General features: G+C 39.8%; 1 protein-coding gene across 1 annotated transcript; it reads right to left on the bottom strand.

Moving 5' to 3' along the window:
- Window positions 1-4,616: 4,616 nt before the first annotated feature.
- Window positions 4,617-5,977, bottom strand: LOC112587067 (olfactory receptor 2M5-like). Its single transcript, XM_025294130.2, has one exon. It carries the CDS (start codon window positions 5,547-5,549, stop codon window positions 4,617-4,619), a length of 933 nt encoding a protein of 310 aa, XP_025149915.2. The 5' UTR covers window positions 5,550-5,977.
- Window positions 5,978-19,124: the final 13,147 nt, after the last annotated feature.

Below are 19,124 nucleotides of genomic sequence, written 5' to 3'. Positions count from 1 at the left end.
AATATCTATAAACTAACAAACAAATTCAGTAAAGTTGCAGGATACAAATACATATATGAAAATCTGTTGCATACACAAGTAATGAACTATCAAAAATTAAGAAAATTGTTTCATTTACAAATGCCTCAAAAATAATGAAAATAGTCTAGGAATAAATTTAATCAAATATATAAAAGGCCTATACAATGAAGAGTATAAGACATTGATGAGACATTGAACAAGACACAAATAAATGGAAAAATATTTCCTGCTCATAGATGAGTAAAATTAAAATTGTTTAAATGTCCATACTGCTAAAAGCAATCTTCAAATTCAATGAAAACTCTATCAAAATTCCAATGGCATTATCACAGAAATAGAACAATCTTAAAATTTGTGAAGAATCACAAAAGATCCCAAGTAACCAAAGCAATCTAGAGAAGAAAGAGCAAACCTGGAGGCATCACACTGCCTTATTTCACACTATATTAGCAAGCTATAAAATAACCAAAACACTATGGTACTGGCATAAAAACAGACACATGATAAAAGGGAATAAAGCTGACCAGAAATAAATCCATGAATACATGGTCAGTTAAGTTTTGATCCGATTAAACGTCAAACCAAATATTTACAGAATAATATTTTGAGCCAAAAAACAAAAAGGGGAAAAAGTTCCTCAGTACAGGCTGTTGGAAAAGTTGAACAATCACATGCAATATAATGAAACTGAGACATTATCATAGACCATACACAAAAATTACCTCAAAATGAATTAAAGAGTTGAATGTGAGACCTGATATACTAAAACTCCTAGAATAAAGCATTTAGAAGCTCCTTGAAATTATCTTACCAATCTTTTTTTTTTTTTGCATCTGACACTAAACACAAAGGCAACAATAGCAAAAATAAACAAGTGGGACTCCACAAACTAAAAAGCTTTTGCACAATAAAAGAAATTATCAACAAAATGAAAGGACAACCTACTGAAAGGGAAGAATATCTGAAAATCACATATTGGATAAGGGATTAATATCCAAATTATATAAAGAATTCATACAACTCAATAGTAATAACACCCAAATAGACCAATTAAAATATAGGCAAAAAGATATGAAGAGATATTATTCCAAAGAAGATACACAGATGGCAACCAGCACATGAAAAGATTCTTAATATAACTAATCATCAGGGAAATGCAAATCAAAATCAACCCACACCTGTCGATACGGCTATTAAAAAAGGAAAAAGAAGTGTTGGCAAGGATGGAGAGAAAAGGAAACGCTTGTGCACTGTTAGTGGACATGTAAATTGATGCAGCCACTGTGAAAAACAGTACGGAGATTCCTCAGAAAATTCAAAGTAGAGGTACTTTATGATCCAGCAATTCTACGTTTAGGTATTTATCCAAAGAAAATGAAAACACTAACTCAAAAAGATATCTAAACCCCCTGCTCATTGCAACATTACTTGTGACAGCCAAGATGTGAAAACAACCTAATAGCTCATTATTGGATAAATGGATAAAGAAAACGTGAAATGTGTACACACACACACACACACACACACACAATTGAATGTTATTCTGCTATAAAAAAGAGAAAATCTTGTCATGTATGAGAACGAATGGACCTTGAGGACATTATGATAAATGAAATGAGTCAGACAGTGAATGACAAATACTTTATTATCTCGTTTATATGTGGAATCTAAAAAAGAGCAAAATCAAATTCATATAGTGTATAGATTGGTGTTTGCCAGAGGTGAAAGTTGAAGGGCTGGAAAAATGGATGAAGAGGGTCAAAATGTAGTCTTTCAACTATAAAATAAATATGTCTTGGGATGTAAGGTACAGCATGGTTAACATTGACTATAGTTAATTATATTATACCATATTGCATACTTGAAAGTTGTTAAGAAAGTAGATCTTAAAGTTCTTATCAGGGGGAAAAATTTTTGTGATTACATGGTGTCCTATGTTAGCTATGATTATTGTGGTGATTATTTTGCAATAAACACAAATATCAGATCACTATGGTGTATACCTTAAACTAATGTAATGGGCTAATGCCATTTATATATCTAAAAAATGAAATATGAAAAACGCTTTCCAAAACAAAAAAAACTCTAAATTTTAAGTATATCATATTCGAATTGCAAACAATCAAAGATAAAGAGATAATGGGGTTCTGACTTCTACTTGAAAAAGATGAAGGAAATAAAATGGGGAAAGGAAAGCACCAAAATTCATACCACTCTTATTGTTTTGATCATCAATTCTCTTCCACAAAGACAGAAATCACATCAGACCATTCTTATGGTTCTACTCTAAGCTAGAAAGTTCTTGGCTTGACCTTCAAAATGTACCCAGACTAATTATACTCAATATGCTGTAACAACCTATAATGGAAAAGTGTCTGAAAAAGTATGTGTGTATATATATATATATATATATATATATATATATAGAGAGAGAGAGAGAGAGAGAGAGATACTTTTCAGAGTCACGTTGCTGTATACATGAAACTAACACAACATTGTAAATTAACTATACTTCAATTTTTTTTTAAAGATGAAAAAAAAGTACCCAGAACCTGCTCACTTCCGCTACAGTCTGCATTTTTTTCCATTGTGATCCAAGTGTCATCATTTCTCACTTGAATTACTATAGGATTTTTGGGTGGACCATACAGAGAGCCACGTTGGTTTTCTTTTTTCTAACAGAGGGTGCAGATCATAACTCCTCATTACTCAAAATCCTATCTCTTCACATAGCCTATCAAACCTTAGGAGATGTGGGCCCTGTTTTCTAGCCAGCTCTCCCTCAGCCTATGCCTGGCTTGCTTTGCTCTAGAACACTGTCCTCAGCCATTGCTCAGTCATCCCTTCTGCCTAGAACATTTTATATCAGTAGCCAGACCCTAAACTCTCCCAGGGCTGGGCTATGCTCTTTCCTTCACCACTGTGTGTGCATTCCACCCACTTGGTTGCCAAAACCCCACAGGCTCTAAGGATATGAGTACAAGTTTCTTGGAAGCAGTATGATTGAAAAGAGATTTTTGGTCCAGTGTGTTCAGGGAGATATTTGTAGAAGACATGAATCAAGAGATTATTTCCCAAATCCTTCCAGAGCTCTTGAACTAAAAACTGGATAGAAGCCAGTTTCTGCCAGGGTTTTATCCTCACACCTCATTTCTCTCCCAACTGAGTTAGCAGATAGATGGATTCAGGGGTTGAGCTGTGGGAGTTTGTCAAACTGAAATTTTATTTTTCTTAGACACTCCAAGCACAACGTTAATGTCAGGATCTGAACTGTGCTGGAGTAAAGAGATAAGAGGACCACATCTCTCATTCTTGAGGTCAAGGAAGTCTCCTCAACTACACATGTGCAAAAAGACTCCCAAGGAGGGAGGCATCATCCCATAATATGTGTTGTCATACTCCTTTTAGCCTTTGCACTGGAATCCAGCTTAGCAAAATGATGCACGTGAATATCAGGGAGGGTCCTAAGGAAGTTCAGATGTGGAAAAAAGAAGTGAGATATTTGGCCAGAGGAGAACAAAGACCCAGATCTGTTCCTAGATAAATGACTAGCCACGTCTTTACTGTGCTCCTCCTCATTAGGGAAGATGCCCATACCCTTTCTCTCCAGGTGTGTATTTCTGCCTTGCCTCTGTCTTAAATAAATAAACTGCTTCTCTCTGTGCTCTCCCACATGTTGTGTTGTGCTAATAATAATACACTTTGTACTTGTTTTTACAGTTTTTACCTCCGTGAAATATTCTTGCTTTCAAATGGGGCAAGATCCAGAGCAACTTTGCTTCTAGCCTCTCTACCCTGGTGGACTAGCATCTAGATTTCTGGTTTTCATCTAGACTACTTAGGTTCAATTCCTGGGAAGGGAACTAAGGTCCTGCTTCAGAATTGCTAATTGCCACCTCTCTGAGATCGCAACCTTGGTGTTGATGAGAAAGAAGCAACCTGACCTCCCCTCCTCTTGAAAAGGAATGACACACTTGTAATCTCTTTACCTTTCATGGTGTTATTCTTAGAGGCAGACTATGAAGACGTTCTAGTCTTTACACACTGATTCTTGTATTTAATGTACAATTTCAAGAAAGCACGAGTCTCTTTCCATTGTTTAATAACAAAAGAAACATGTTGGACTTACCTTATTGGTGCAGATGATAATGTGAAGCCCAGAGAATGGAGTAACCTTGTCCAAGATCACACAGTTCCTACAAGTAAGACTCCATCTCTGACCTTTGCATCACATTTCAGTGAGCGATGAATTCTGAATTGGTTCTCCTTCCGCACTTTTAACATGAGTTCAGAAGAAAGACTGTCCCTAGCAATTCTGGGGAAATGGTAAGTAATATATATCTATGGGTCTTCATAAGATGAAAATAGAGGTGCTCATGGAGGAAAGATTCATTGTGAAACTAATTACTACTCTCTGTTTTCTTGACATCTTCCATTCAATGCTCTCAGATTGCTCAGCTCATAGCTTCATCCCAGCCAGGCAGAGGGTTCAACTTTTTCAGAGGAGGAAAACGAGCCACAAAAGAATCTGAGCTTATAGAGGAAGGAGAAGAACAAGAGAGGAAGCCCCAGAAAGGTGGGCATGTCTATACTCTCTATCTCCCCTGCATCTTCCACATCTTCTTCAAGGCCCTCATTACCTCCTTGTTCCTCAGGCTGTAAATGAGTGGGTTGAGCATTGGGGTGAGGATGGTATAGAAGATGGAGGTGGCTTGGTCCCCCACTGGAGTCCTAGCAGAGGCTCTCTGCATGTAGCTAAATATGGCTCCCCCATAGTAAAGACCCACCACAGCCAGGTGGGAGGAGCACGTGGACAGAGCCTTCTGTTTCCCCTCAGTGGAGGTCATGCTAATTACAGCCATGAGGATCCGGGCATAGGAAGCCACAACGACCCCCAGGGGCAGCAGCAGCATGATCACGCAGCAAGCATAGATGAAGTCCTCAAAGAGGGATGTGTCTGCACAAGAGAGACGCAGCACGGCAGGGACCTCACAGAAGAAGTGGTCCACCTGGAGAGAGCCACAGTAGGGGAAGCTGAAGACCATCCCTACATCAATCACACTGTCAGCCACTCCACCCATCCAGGATGCCAAGGCCATCAGGCAGCAGGCCTTCCAGTTCATGAGCACAGGGTACCGCAGAGGGAGACACACGGCCACATACCTGTCATAGGCCATGACTGCCAGGAGGGAGCACTCAGCCCCTCCTACCGTGACCACTAAGAAGACCTGAGTGGCACAGCCACCCCGAGAGATGAACTTACTTCCCGAGAGGAAGTTGGCTGCCATCTTGGGCACCACTGCGCCCATTATGGTCAGGTCCATGATGGAGAGCTGGCTGAGAAAAAAGTACATGGGGGTGTGCAGGCGCCTGTCAGCCTGGGTGAGCAGGAGAAAGAGAATGTTGCCAGCCAGGGCTGCAGCAGAGGCCAGAAGGACAAGGGAAAATAGGAAGAAGTCATATGGTGAGTAGCTGAACAGACCCAAAAGGATAAAGTCTGATAGCGAGGTGTGGTTCCAGATGTCCATGGCCTTGACCCTGAGGGAAAAATAAATGAGTAAACTTCAAAACAAAACAACTTACCTGGCATCTCCATTATGTACGTAAACTGTCTCCTGTTTCTTCTAGAGGACAGTGCCCAGCTCTCTGTCTAATACCTCTCCTTTCCCTCTGCAATGAAATCCTTTTCCTCTCATTTGTCCTCAATGGTTACCAAACAAGATTTGATCCTTATTTCTCTTGAAAACTAGTCAGTACGACCCCAGAGAAAGGGGCCTAAATAAAGCAAAGGGAGAGAGAGAGGGGGTTTTAGGGTAAATAGCTATAGGTTTAGGAAAAGTTGATACAGATTTAAGACTATGAGAGCATTGGAGTTTTCAATAGAGAGTAGGAGGAGGAAAAGTGTATAACAGATGTAAGAATAAATGCTATTAAAAATATAAGGCTTTAATTTTCCCTTCCCCCATTGTCTTAGAGCATTTACTTTAGAGAAATTTGTAAGTTATTTGAGTCTGGAATGTACACAAACATTTTTAAAGTGAAATAACCTTCCAGCCAGCTTTCAGACCCAGTAGTGTCTTTCTCAAAAACTTGAGCCTCCAATTAAAATTAATTAATTAATTTAAAAAAACCTTGAGATCCATATCTTTTCATTCCAATCATCCAGGAAGATAGAGCCCCTACTCCCCCAGCTCTGTAGGAGGGCAGGACCCTAACTTCAGCAGGCACCTTGCTCCAAGTGGCAGAATCCTCTCGTGTCGTAGACTGAGAGAAGTTTGTTTTCCTTTGAATAAAGCCACTTAACCAACACAGTCACTCCAATTACCAGGTGAATCTAGAATGAACTCTGTGTACCAAATGGTGCTGTCAAGTCTCTTATTTGAGAACTGGTAACTGTTTATCCTGAGAGCATGAATATAATGGATTATCCTTGCCTGGATGTAGAAAAGAGTGATATTCTTCTGTCTTTGCATTCACTTAGCTGATCACCAATCATGCACATCATATTCTGATTTAATGTTTATTCAAAAATAAAGCTGTTTTCTTTCTCATATACCTTTTTGGAGAGGTTTTCAGGGTAGGAAGGAGATTTAGTTTTTGTTATATTTCTAGAGTCAGAAAATTGTGGCAGTGGGGAGAGAAATCCCAGGACATAGTGAATTACACAATCATGCCAGCCCCTGGTGGCTCACATGATAAAGAATTTGCCTGCAATGCAGGAGACCTGGGTTTGAACCCTGGGTCAGGAAGATCTCCTTGATGAGTGCCTGACAACCCACTCCAGTATTCTTGCCTGGAGAATCCCTATGCACAGAGAAGCCTGGCAGGCTGCAGTCCACTGGGTCACAAAGAGTGGGAGATGACTGAGAAACTAAGCACAGCCAGCCGAGGGAGCCAGTGTACAGCTCGGGTAGGTAGATTGCATGATCAGCACAGGCAGGAACACTGTAGTGATGCAGACACATGTGTGGCAGAGGCACAGCAGATCTGTCTCCCTACTTTGTCTCAGTTCAAGGCTGGAGAACAGATAATCAATGATAAAAATTTTCCCCAGGAAAACTAGGATTATCATATTTTGCTCTCTGATGCCGATAGCATTTGTCACTTGACAGCAAGGAAGTATCTCTGTGTCCATCCTGACACTCTAATCTGAAGCCTGAGGTGAAACTAACTTCACATTTCTCAGTCACTTTCAGTCCCTTATCTTTCAGGGCTTCCCTCACCTGCTTCAGCACCTACCACCCCTATTCCTTTCCCAAGAGTTCATCTTTCACTCTGACCTATAAATCTCAACAGAAACGGGTTAAACCCAAGCAATATGCAAAGATTTAGTCCTCAGGGCAATGCGTGAGCAAGTGGTGACCTGAGAAATCCCCTCACAGACTCTCCTCCAACTCTATGGCTCCAAATAAAATTTTGTAGAACTAACCATCCAAGATGTTCTGCTTCTTACAAAATTGATGAGCTCATGTCCCAGGTTTATATCTCTAGTTGCAGAGCAGATATCTTGGGAGACCCAACTCAGCTCATAATGACCCCAGGGAATAGATAGAACCTCCAACCCAATGAAGAAGCCATAATTAATGACATGGCCTCAGGATAAAGTTCATTCCCCACAGCCCTGGCTCTGAAAACCACCCAAGACTCCCTTCTAAGCAAAGGAAGGACCCATCCCTTGACACGTCCACCTACACTTCCCTCAGGACTCTTAACCCTCACTTCACCCATGGGAGCTAGGAGAGAATGTGATCACCACTAGGTATCAGAGTGAATATCTAGCTGCTTTCTGGAAGTTTGGTCATGGATGATGAAGTGGTCCCTGATCAGTTAATCTATGAAACTTGTACTCAAGTGATGTCCTATACCTTTATGGACTTGACTGTTGGTTTTTTGTTTCCATTCAAGAAGCTATATTTGTGCACTATGGAAAGAAACAAAGAGCAGCCACATGAGGAAAGCAAAGGGTCTTTCTTCAGAGCTTTCGATGGCAAAAGGGTCAGCCACTGTTACTTGCATTTTGGCAGAGACACAAAGGCAGGCAGAGGAGTGGGAAAGCTTTGGAAAAAGAGAAGCTCCACATGTGCCCTGAGTGGAGAATCATCATTGGTGTGGTGAATCTGTTGGCAGTTTCATCAAGAGCACCGTTATTGGTAGGGTACATATTTGGCTTTTTTTGGTTGGCCTTAACTTGGAAGTGGGACAAAAAATTAGGGAAGTTGTCAGTTATTAATCGAGCCTTTGACATTTGGGGCCTATTTTTACAGAAGCAATTGTTAGGCTTCCTATATTGTTACCCAAGTGAACACTCTATCTTCTACAAGACTGACTTATAAAAGACAGCCTTCATGGCTGGACTGTTTATGATCGACAAGAGGGTTGATTTCCTTGGCAAGTTTTGCAGTTTGTGGGTCAGAGTTCTTTTTTTATATATGGTCCATTGTCTGTATATTCAATCTCTCAGCAGCTATAAATGTGAATATCACATTGCTGCATTTTAATATGAAAACTGTTGAGAGAGAGCTTAAAAGTTCTCATCAGAAGGAAAAAAAATTTGTATTTATATGAGATGATAACTAAAGTTAATTAAATTTTGTGATAATCTCATAGTATATTTACATCAAATCCTTATGCTGTACACTTGAAGCTTATACAGTGCTATATGTCAGTTATATCTCACTAAAACTGGGAGGAAAAAAGAGCACTCACCATAAAGAAGGTTCTAACAATGCTGAAAGAAAAGGAAGAAAAAAAGAAAAAGTGTGGGTATATACAATGGGTGACAATTCATCCATTAAAAAATAAGGAAATCCTGTCATGTGCAACAATACAGACGAATCTTGAAAGCATTCTGCTAAGTGAGATAAATCAGACAGAGAAAGACAAATACTCCATGATCTCCCTTATATGTAGAATCTAAAAACAAAAACAAAACCCCTCATAGAAACAGTTTCTACTGATTGCCAGAGGCTGGGAGGTGGTGGGTAGGGGACATGGTGGGAGAATTGGGTGAAGGAAGTCAAAAGGCACAAATTTCCCCTTATAAGATAAATAAGTTCTTGAGATGTAAGGTACAGCATAGTAGCTATAGCTAACAGTACTGTAGTGTATATCTGAAAGTTGTTAAGAGAGTAGATCTTAAAATTCTCAACGGAAGGAAGAAACTTTGTACCCATGTGAGGTGATCGCTCACTCGCTCATTTGCTTCAGTCGTGTCTGACTCTTTGCAGTCCTATGGGCTGTAGCCTTCAGTGGTGTATCAGATTCTTTCTGTTGCTTTAATAAATGACCACAAACTTGGTGGCTTAAAACAATTTCTTTTCTCTTACAGGTCTAGAAGTCAGAAGTATAACATTAGTTTCATTGGTTTAAAGTCAGAAAGCTGGTTGCTTCTGATATCTCTGAGGAAAAATTCTTACTTTGTTCAGATTCTAGTGGCCTCCTGTATTGTTTTATTTCTGACCCTTTTCTCTGTCTTCAAAGTCAGTAGCATAGCACCTTCAAATCCTTCAAATAGCTTCCATTGTCTTATCTCTTCCTTTTACAGTCAAATCTTCATATCCCTCTCTTTTGTGATTCAATTTAGGGCCAGATAACCCAAGGCAGGGGCTCCTTGGTGGTTCAGTGGTAAAGAAACTGCCTGCCAATGCAGGAGATGCAGGTCCAAGCCTTGCATCGCAAAGATCCACTGGAGAAAGAAATGTCAAGCCACTCCAGTATTCTTTCTTGGGAAATCCCATGAACAGAGGAGTCTGGTGGCCTATAGTCCATGCGGTCACAAAGAAGTGGACGCAATAGTGACTAAACCACAAACTCAGGGCAAAGTCTCCATCTAAAAATCATCATCTTAACAAATTCAAAGTCCTTTTTATCATTTGTATTCATTTCCTGGGACTGCTGGAACAGAGTAACATACACTGGGTAGCTTAAATGACAAACATTTATTATTTCAGTTCTGGAACCAGAAATCTGAAATCAAGGTGCCTGAAGGCCATGAAGAATTGGTTCTGTGCTTCTCTCCTTGCTTCTGCTAGCATCAGGCACTCCTTGGCTTTACAATGGCATTCTCCTTGTGTCCCTTCACATCATCTTCTGTGTATGCCCATCTGTCTCTATGTCCACATTTCCCTTTTTGATAAGGACATCACTCATGTTGTATTTGAGTCCACTCTAAAGACCTCATCTTAACTTGGTCTCCTATAAAAGACCTTACTTCCCAATAAGGTTGCATTCACAGTAGCAGGGACTTCAAATCTTCATGATTTTTATTTATAAAAACACATGTATAAAAAGATACAATAATCATAAGTAAAATAGATACATATAATGCCTAGTGAATAAAACAGTGTTAATGATGGATTTGTTCATAAGCATGAAATCAAGAAGGACCCAGTGTTACTGAAAGCTTGGCCTATCTTTGCACCAGTGCTGAATCAAATCCCAGAGACAGAGATTTGGAATAAGTAAAAAGCTTTATTGCTTTGCCAAACACTGGACCTGTGCCCCCCAAAAACTATGTGTCTCCACCCCAGAGAACCTGATGAGGGGTTTTATAACAGTGGGTTAAAGGTGGGGTCTCTGACAAGATTAGGGTGTGAACAAGGCTTGGATTCCCTTACTCTCATCTCACATGGTCAGTCTCCTGATCTTGATGAGTTTCTCTGGTCCCTTTAATCTTGTATCAGGTGGTTTTTTGGCTGTTCCTGCCTTGATTGGCAACTGTTTGAATCCACCCTTTGGAACTCAGGAAAGGTCATAATGACTGGAGCCTTGCTGACAAGAGATGGGTGACAGAAAGACCTCTGTGCCCGGGAGCCCCATGCTATGCTATGCTAAGTCACTTCAGTCGTGTCCGACTCTGTGTGACCCCATAGACGGCAGCCACCAGGCTCCCCCGTCCCTGGGATTCTCCAGGCAAGAACACTAGAGTGGGTTGCCATTTCCTTCTCCAATGCATGAAAGTGAAAAGTGAAAGCGAAGTCCCTCAGTCGTGTCCGACTCTTAGCGACCCCATGGACTGCAGCCCACCAGGCTCGTCCATCCATGGGATTTTCCAGGCAAGAGTACTGGAGTGGGGTGCCATTGCCTTCTCCGGGGAGCCCCGTAAGGCCCCACTAAGTTTCACCTGCAAGGCTTTCTCAAGGGTAGATCCCCCATATCCCCTATCTCTTACTTATTTGTAGAAAAACTTTAGCCTCCAGACCCACATAGGCTGTGTGGAGTTGAAACACTTTATTTTTCACCAAGCATTTATAAATATTTAAGTGAAAGGGAAGAAAATAATAATAGATTAACATTCATAACATTAAACAAAGCAAATTTTGTTTTATTTAACTTTTAATGAATTCCATTTGAATTGTGAGTCATTCAAGAAAGAAACCTATTTGGAAATTTCTTTCACATTCCAAGCACTCTTGAAGTTACCCACTTCTCCTCACCCACCTAGGCTGCCCCACCCATCTCAGTCACCATCAAGGGTGACTCTACAAAATACATTTCCAGAAGTGGAACTCCAGGGCCTAGCAATATATCTTACATTTGGGGAGATATTGCTACATTGTCCAAAATGTATGAGAGTCCCTGTTTCTCCAGTAGAAGCACCCTCTTGCCCAGTCCAAATGGTCAACATGGACCCAGAGCAGGGATGTAGTTGTGCTGGGGTCAGAGCTCCACACAGCGTATATGGGTCTGGGGGCTTTGACTTTTGCTAACTATTGCTAGCCCTGAGGCTGCAGCTTCACTAAAGGGTGATAATCTCAAAGACTGAGAGGTTTATGTATTTATTTATGAGAGATTAGGTGGAGATTGGACTTCCCTGGTGGCTCAGATGGTAAAGAATCTGCCAGGTGGTGCTAGTGGTAATGAACCCACCTGTCAATGCAGAAGACACCAGAGAGGCAGGTTTGATCCTTGGTTGGGGAAGGCCAGGGCAACCCACTCCAGTATTCTTGCCTGGAAAATCCCATGGATGGTGGAGCCTGGTAGGCTACTGTCCATGGGGTCGCAAAGAGTCGGACACGACTGAGCAAAGGGAAGGAAGAAGACCTCAACATAGTAAAGGCCATATATGATGAGCCTACAGCAAACATCATTTTCACTGGTAAAAACTGAAAGCGATCCCCCTAAAATCAGGAACAAGACAAGGGTGTCCACTTTCACCACTATTATTAAACATAGTTCTGGAAGTCCTAGCTACAGCAATCAGAGAAGAAGAAATAAAAGGAATCCAGATCAGAAAAGAAGTAAAGCTCTCACTGTTTGTAGATGATGTGAAACTGTACAAAGAAAACCCTAAGATCGTATCAGAACATCACTAAAGCTAATCATTGAATTTAGCAAAGTTTCAGGATACAAAATCAAGACACAGAAATCACTTGCATTTCTATATACTAACAATGAAAGATCAGAAATAAAAATTAAGGAATCAATTTCATTCACCACTGTAGCAAAGAATTAAATATTTAGGAATAAACTTACCTAAGGACTGGAATGCAAAAGTAGGAAGTCAAGAAACACCTGGCTGCTACTGCTGCTAAATCGCTTCAGTCGTGTCCGACTCTGTGCGACCCCATAGACGGCGGCCCACCAGGCTACCCCGTTCCCTGGGATTCTCCAGGCAAGAACACTGGAGTGGGTTGCCATTTCCTTCTCCAATGCATGAAAGGGAAAAGTGAAAGTGAAGTCGCTCAGTCCTGTCCGACTCTTCACGACCCCGTGGTCTGCAGCCTACCAGGCTCCTCTGTCCATGGGATTTTCCAGGCAAGAGTACTGGAGTGGGGTGACATTGCCTTCTCCACAAGAAACACCTGGAGTAACAGGCAAATTTGGCCTTGGAATACGGAATGAAGCAGCGCAAAGACAAACAGAGTTTTGCCAAGAAAATGCACTGGTCATAGCAAACACCCTCTTTTAACTTTTAACTGTTGCTTCCTGACCTGCATATAGGTTTCTCAAGAGGCAGGTCGGGTGGTCTGGTATTTCCATCTCTTTCAGAATTTTCCACTGTTTATTGTGATCCACACAGTCAAAGGCTTTGGCATAGTCAATAAAGCAGAAATAGATGCTTTTCTGGAACTCTCTTGCTTTTTCCATGATCCAGCAGATGTTGGCAATTTGATCTCTGGTTCCTCTGCCTTTTCTAAAAGGAAGTTGAACATCAGGAAGTTCACGGTTCACGTATTGCTGAAGCCTGGCTTGGAGAATTTTGAGCATTATTTTACTAGCATGTGAAATGAGTGCAATTGTGCGGTAGTTTGAGCAATCTTTGGCGTTGCCTTTCTTTGGGATTGGAATGAAAACTGACTTTTCCAGTCCTGTGGCCACTGCTGAGTTTTCCAAATTTGCTGGCATAGTAAAGTAATGCTCAAAATTCTCCAAGCCAGGCTTTAGCAATACGTGAACCGTGAACTTCCAGATGTTCAAGTTGGTTTTAGAAAAGGCAGAGGAACCAGAGACCAAATTGCCAACATCTGCTGGATCATGGAAAAAGCAAGAGAGTTCCAGAAAAACATCTATTTCTGCTTTATTGAATATGCCAAAGCCTTTGACTGTGCGGATCACAATAAACTGTGGAAAATTCTGAAAGAGATGGGAATACCAGACCACCTGATCTGCCTCTTGAGAAACCTATATGCAGGTCAGGAAGCAACAGTTAAAAGTGGACATGGAACAACAGACTGGTTCCAAATAGGAAAAGGAGTACGTCAAGGCTGTATATTGTCACCCTGTTCATTTAACTGGTCAACCACTTGTAAAAGAATGAAACTAGAACACATTCTAACACCATACACAAAAATAAACTCAAAATGGATTAAAGATCTAAACATAAGACCAGAAACTATAAAACTCCTAGAGGAGAACATAGGCAAAACACTCCCTGACATAAATCACAGCAGGATCCTCTATGAACCACCTCCTAGAGTGATGGAAATAAAAGCAAAAATAAACAATGGGGCCTAATTAAACTTAAAAGCTTTGCAGAACAAAGGAAACTATAAGCAATGTGAAAAGACAGCCTTCAGAATGGGAGAAAATAATAGCAAACTAAGCAACTGACAAAGAATTAATCTCAAAAATATACAAACAACTCCTGCAGCTCAATTCCAGAAAAATAACTGACCCAATCAAAAAATGGGCCAAAGAACGAAACAGACATTTCTCCAAAGAAGACATACAGATGGCTAACAAACACATGAAAAATTGCTCAACATCACTCATTTTCAGAGAAAAGCAAATCAAAGCCACGATGAGGTACCATCTCACGCCGGTCAGAATGGCTGCTATCCAAAAGTCTACAAGCAATAAATGATGGAGAGGGTGTGGAAAAATTAAGGAAACCCTCTTACACTGTTGGTGGGAATGCAAACTAGTACAGCCACTATGGAGAACAGTGTGGCGATTCCTTAAAAACCTGGAAATAGAACTGCCATATGACCCAGCAATCCCACTGCTGGGCATACACACTGAGGAAACCAGAATTGAAAGAGACACGTGTACCCCAATGTTCATCGCAGCACTGTTTATAATAGCCAGGTCATGGAAGCAACCTAGATGGCCATCGACAGACGAATGGATAAGAAAGCTGTGGTACATATACAAAATGGAATATTCCTCAGCCATTAAAAAGAATCCATTTGAATTAGTTCTAATGAGGTGTATGAAATTGGAGCCTATTATACAGAGTGAAGTAAGTCAGAATGAAAAACACCAATACAGTATACTAACACATATATATGCAATTTAGAAAGATGGTAATGATGACCTTATATGCAAGACAGCAAAAGAGATACAGATGTATAGAACAGGCTTTTGCACTCTGTGGGACAAGGCGAGGGTGGGATGATTTGAGAGACTAGCATTGAAACATGTATATTCTCATATGTGAAACAGATTGCCAGTCCAGGTTCGATGCATGAGACAAGGTGCTCAGGGCTGGTGCACTGGGATGACCCTGAGGGATAGGATGAGGAGGGAGGTGGGAGGGGGTTCAGGATGGGGAACACATGTACACCTGTGGCAGATTCATGTCAACGTATGCCACAACCCACTACAATATTGTAAAGTAATTTAGCCTTCAATTAAAATAAATTAATTAAAAATAAAATAAAATATGGTGGTTGAAGGCTATACATGGGTGTTCACAAAGTTATCTGATAGAGCCTAATTGGAGGAAAGTCCAGAGTAAAAATCTGGTATTTGTGTGGAGAGAAAATAGCAGGTGGAAGATGGTAGCTGAGGTGAAGACTTTAACACCTAGGTCATAGGTGTACTGTTTGAATTTAGTGTAGTTTTGAGTCTAGTGTGGCCAAAGAATTCTTCAGATAATATTTAGAATAATTATAATTAAAATGGATTGAGTCCCTCATGTGTTTTGATGGGAAAATTAGCCATAAAGTCCTAGACTTCTTAGTTGAAAAAGTTAAATTTTAAGTTTACTAAATTTATCAGTATACAACTCTAAAATATGTATAAGTCACAAGGTAAAAAGTGCAAAATGATAATAGTTAACATTATTATAACCCTGTTCTGTACCTTTGCTTCTGATTTCTTGTGTAAAGTTCAGGCATTTATGGTGAGAAAAGGGTTTTCCACCCTCACACTCTGGAGGGCTAGGAGGAGTTAATTTGTTGTGCCAAGCTAGTGCTAAAAGTCCTCAGATGGTTGTAAATTTTAAGTTATGGTATAAATGCAGTAAAATGCAACAAAATTCAGCAAAATATTCAGACTACATTTTACAAGTTTGGTCATTTTGAAGCTTAATTTTTGATATGCTGTAATGTTAAAACCTCTAAGTAGGTGTTCGTTTTCCTGCAGTGTGTTGTGCTGATTTTCCCTGTTAAAACACAAAACATTGCTATGGCTCCCGCCTGCATTGCAGGGTATACTAGACTTCATTGTTGTCTCTCGTGGTCCTTCAGTTACTTGGTTTATGCTAGCCACGGAAAGCTGTCAATAACGGTTTCATGCTTATACCAAAGAATTAAATCTGATCCTTAATATCTGGTATTTTGCTTGTAAGTCTACTGATAAGGGATTATTGGAAGCCTGTCATACAATTTGAAAGTAAACTCTAGTCTCTCTGTAGGTCGAGGACTCATTGCAAAACATTTTTGCAAGTATGAATGCTTAGATTTGATTTATGAACAACACATTTTAGACTGGTTTAGAATTATTGATAACTTATTTTAAAGCAAAGGATAAACAACTGAGCATGAGTTTTCTATCTTTAGAGCAGTTTGTGAAAATATGGTAAAAAGATGTTTTCATTTTCTTGTTCTTTTAAATATTATTGTACAGAGCTATTATTAATGCCTTATTTTTAAATCTTAAAAATCCCTCAAAATATTGATATTTAGTGCACCAAACAAAATGTCTTTGGTATTTTAAACTTTTGCTCTTCATGCATCTGTAATTTCATTTCCTTTTTAAATATAAAATCTGGCCTTTGTTACAAAAAAAAAAAAGCAAACAAAAGTCCAAAACCAAAACTCAAAGAAGAATTAATATCAAAATTCTCAAACTCTTCCAAAAACCAGAAGAGAAGGGGATGCTTTCAACTTATTTTACAAGGTCAGCCTTGTCTTGGGATGTAAGGTACAGCATGGCTAACATTGACTATAGTTAATTATATTATACCATATTGCATATTTGAAAGTTGTTAAGAGGGTAGATCTTAAAGTTCTTATCAGGGGGAAAACTTTCTGTAATTACATGGTGTCCGATGTTAGCTATGATAATTGTAGTGATTATTTTGCAATAAACACAAATATCAAATCACTATGTTGTACACCTGAAAATAATATAATGTGCTAATGCCATTTATATCTCTAAAAAATGAAATATGAAAAACACTTTCCAAAACAAAAAAAAACTCTAAATTTTAAGTATATCATATTCAAATTGCAAAAAATCAAAGATAAAGAGATAATGGGAGTTCTGACTTCTACTTGAAAAGAAGAAGGAAATAAAATGGAGAAAGGAAAGCACCAAAATTCAATCCACTCCTATTGTTCTGATCATCAGTTCTCTTCCACAAAGACAGAAATCACATCAGGCCATTTTTACAGTTCTACTGTAAGCTAGAAAGTTCTCTTGGCTTGACCTTCAAAATGTACCCAGACTAACCATACTCAATATGATGTAACAACGTATAATGGAAAAGTGTCTGAAAAAGAATGCATATATATATATATATATAGATACAGATATAGATATATAGATATATAGATATACTTCTCTGAGTCACTTTGCTGTATACATGAAAGTAACACAAAATTGTAGATTAACTATACTTCAATTTTTTAAAAAAGATGAGAAAAAGTATCCAGAACCTGCTCAATTCTGCTGCAGTCTGCATTTTTTTCCATTGTGATCCAAGTGTCATCATTTCTCACTTGAATTACTGTAGGATTTTTGGGTGGATCATAGAGAGAGCCAGGTTGGTTTTCTTTTTTCTAACAGAGGACGCAGATCATAACTCCTCATTACTCAAAACCCTATCTCTTCACATAGCCTATCAAACCTTAGGAGATGTGGGCCCTGTTTTCTAGCCAGCTCTCCCTCAGCCTATGCCTGGCTTGCTTTGCTCTAGAACACTGTCCTCAGCCATTGCTCAGTCATCCCTTCTGCCTAGAACATTTTGTATCAGTAGCCAGACCCTAAACTCTCCCAGGGCCGGGCTATGCTCTTTCCTTCACCACTGTGTGTGCACTCCACCCATTTGGTTGCCAAAACCCCACAGGCTCTAAGGATATGAGTGCAAGTCTCTTGGAAGCAGTATGATTGAAAAGAGATTTTTGGTCCAATGTGTTCAGGGAGATATTTGTAGAAGACATGACTCAAGAGATTATTTTCCAAATCCTTCCAGAGCTCTTGAACTAAAAACTGGATAGAAGCTAGTTTCTGCCAGGGTTTTATCCTCACACCTCATTTCTCTCCCAACTGAGTTAGCAGATAGATGGATTCAGGGGTTGAGCTGTGGGAGTTTGTCAAACTGAAATTTTATTTTTCTTAGACACTCCAAGCACAAAGTTAATGTCAGGATCTGAACTGTGCTGGAGTAAAGAGATAAGAGGACCACATCTCTCATTCTTGAGGTCAAGGAAGTCTCCTCAACTGCACATGTGCAAAAAGACTCCCAAGGAGGGAGGCATCATCCCATAATATGTGTTGTCATACTCCTTTTAGCCTTTGCACTGGAATCCAGCTTAGCAAAAAGATGCACGTGAATATCAGGCAGGGTGCTAAGGAAGTTCAGATATGGAAAAAAGAAGTGAGATGTTTGGCCAGAGGAGAACAAAGACCCAGAAGATCTGTTCCTAGATAAATGACTAGCCACCTCTTTACTGTGCTCCTCCTCATTAAGGAAGATGCCCATACCCTTTCTCTCCAGGTGTGTATTTCTGCCTTGCCTCTGTCTTAAATAAATAAACTGCTTCTCTCTGTGCTCTCCCACATGTTGTGTTGTGCTAATAATAATACATTTTGTACTTGTTTTTACAGTTTTTACCTCCGTGAAATATTCTTGCTTTCAAATGGGGCAAGATCCAAATCAACTTTGCTTCTAGCCTCTCTACCCTGGTGGATTAGCATCTAGGATTTCTGGATTTCATCTAGACTACTTAGGTTCAATTCCTGGGAAGGGAACTAAGGTCCTGCTTCAGAATTGCTAATTGCCACCTCTCTGAGATCATAACCTTGGTGTTGATGAGAAAGAATCAACCTGACCTCCCCCTCCCCAAAAGAAATGACACACTTGTAATCTCTTTACCTTTCATGGTGTTATTCTTAGAGGAAGACTATGAGGAAGTTCTTGTCTTTACACACTGATTCTTGTATTTAATGTACAATTTCAAGAAGGCACGAGTCTCTTTCCATTGTTTAATAACAAAAGAAACATGATTCAGTGTGAAATTAATTACTACTATCTGTTTCCTTGACATCTTCCATTCAATGCTTTCAGATTGCTCAGCTCATAGCTTCATCCCAGCCAGGCAGAGGGTTCATTTGTTCAGAGGAGGAAAACGAGCCACAAAAGAATCTGAGCTTATAGAGGAAGGAGAAGAACAAGAGAGGGAGCCCCAGAAGGGTGGGCATGTCTATACTCT

This window comes from Bubalus bubalis, chromosome 9 (assembly GCF_019923935.1).
Source record: "Bubalus bubalis isolate 160015118507 breed Murrah chromosome 9, NDDB_SH_1, whole genome shotgun sequence".
Lineage (NCBI taxonomy): Eukaryota > Metazoa > Chordata > Mammalia > Artiodactyla > Bovidae > Bubalus > Bubalus bubalis.
Note: the sequence above shows the minus strand (reverse complement) of the source record. Positions and strands in the feature narration are given on the sequence as shown.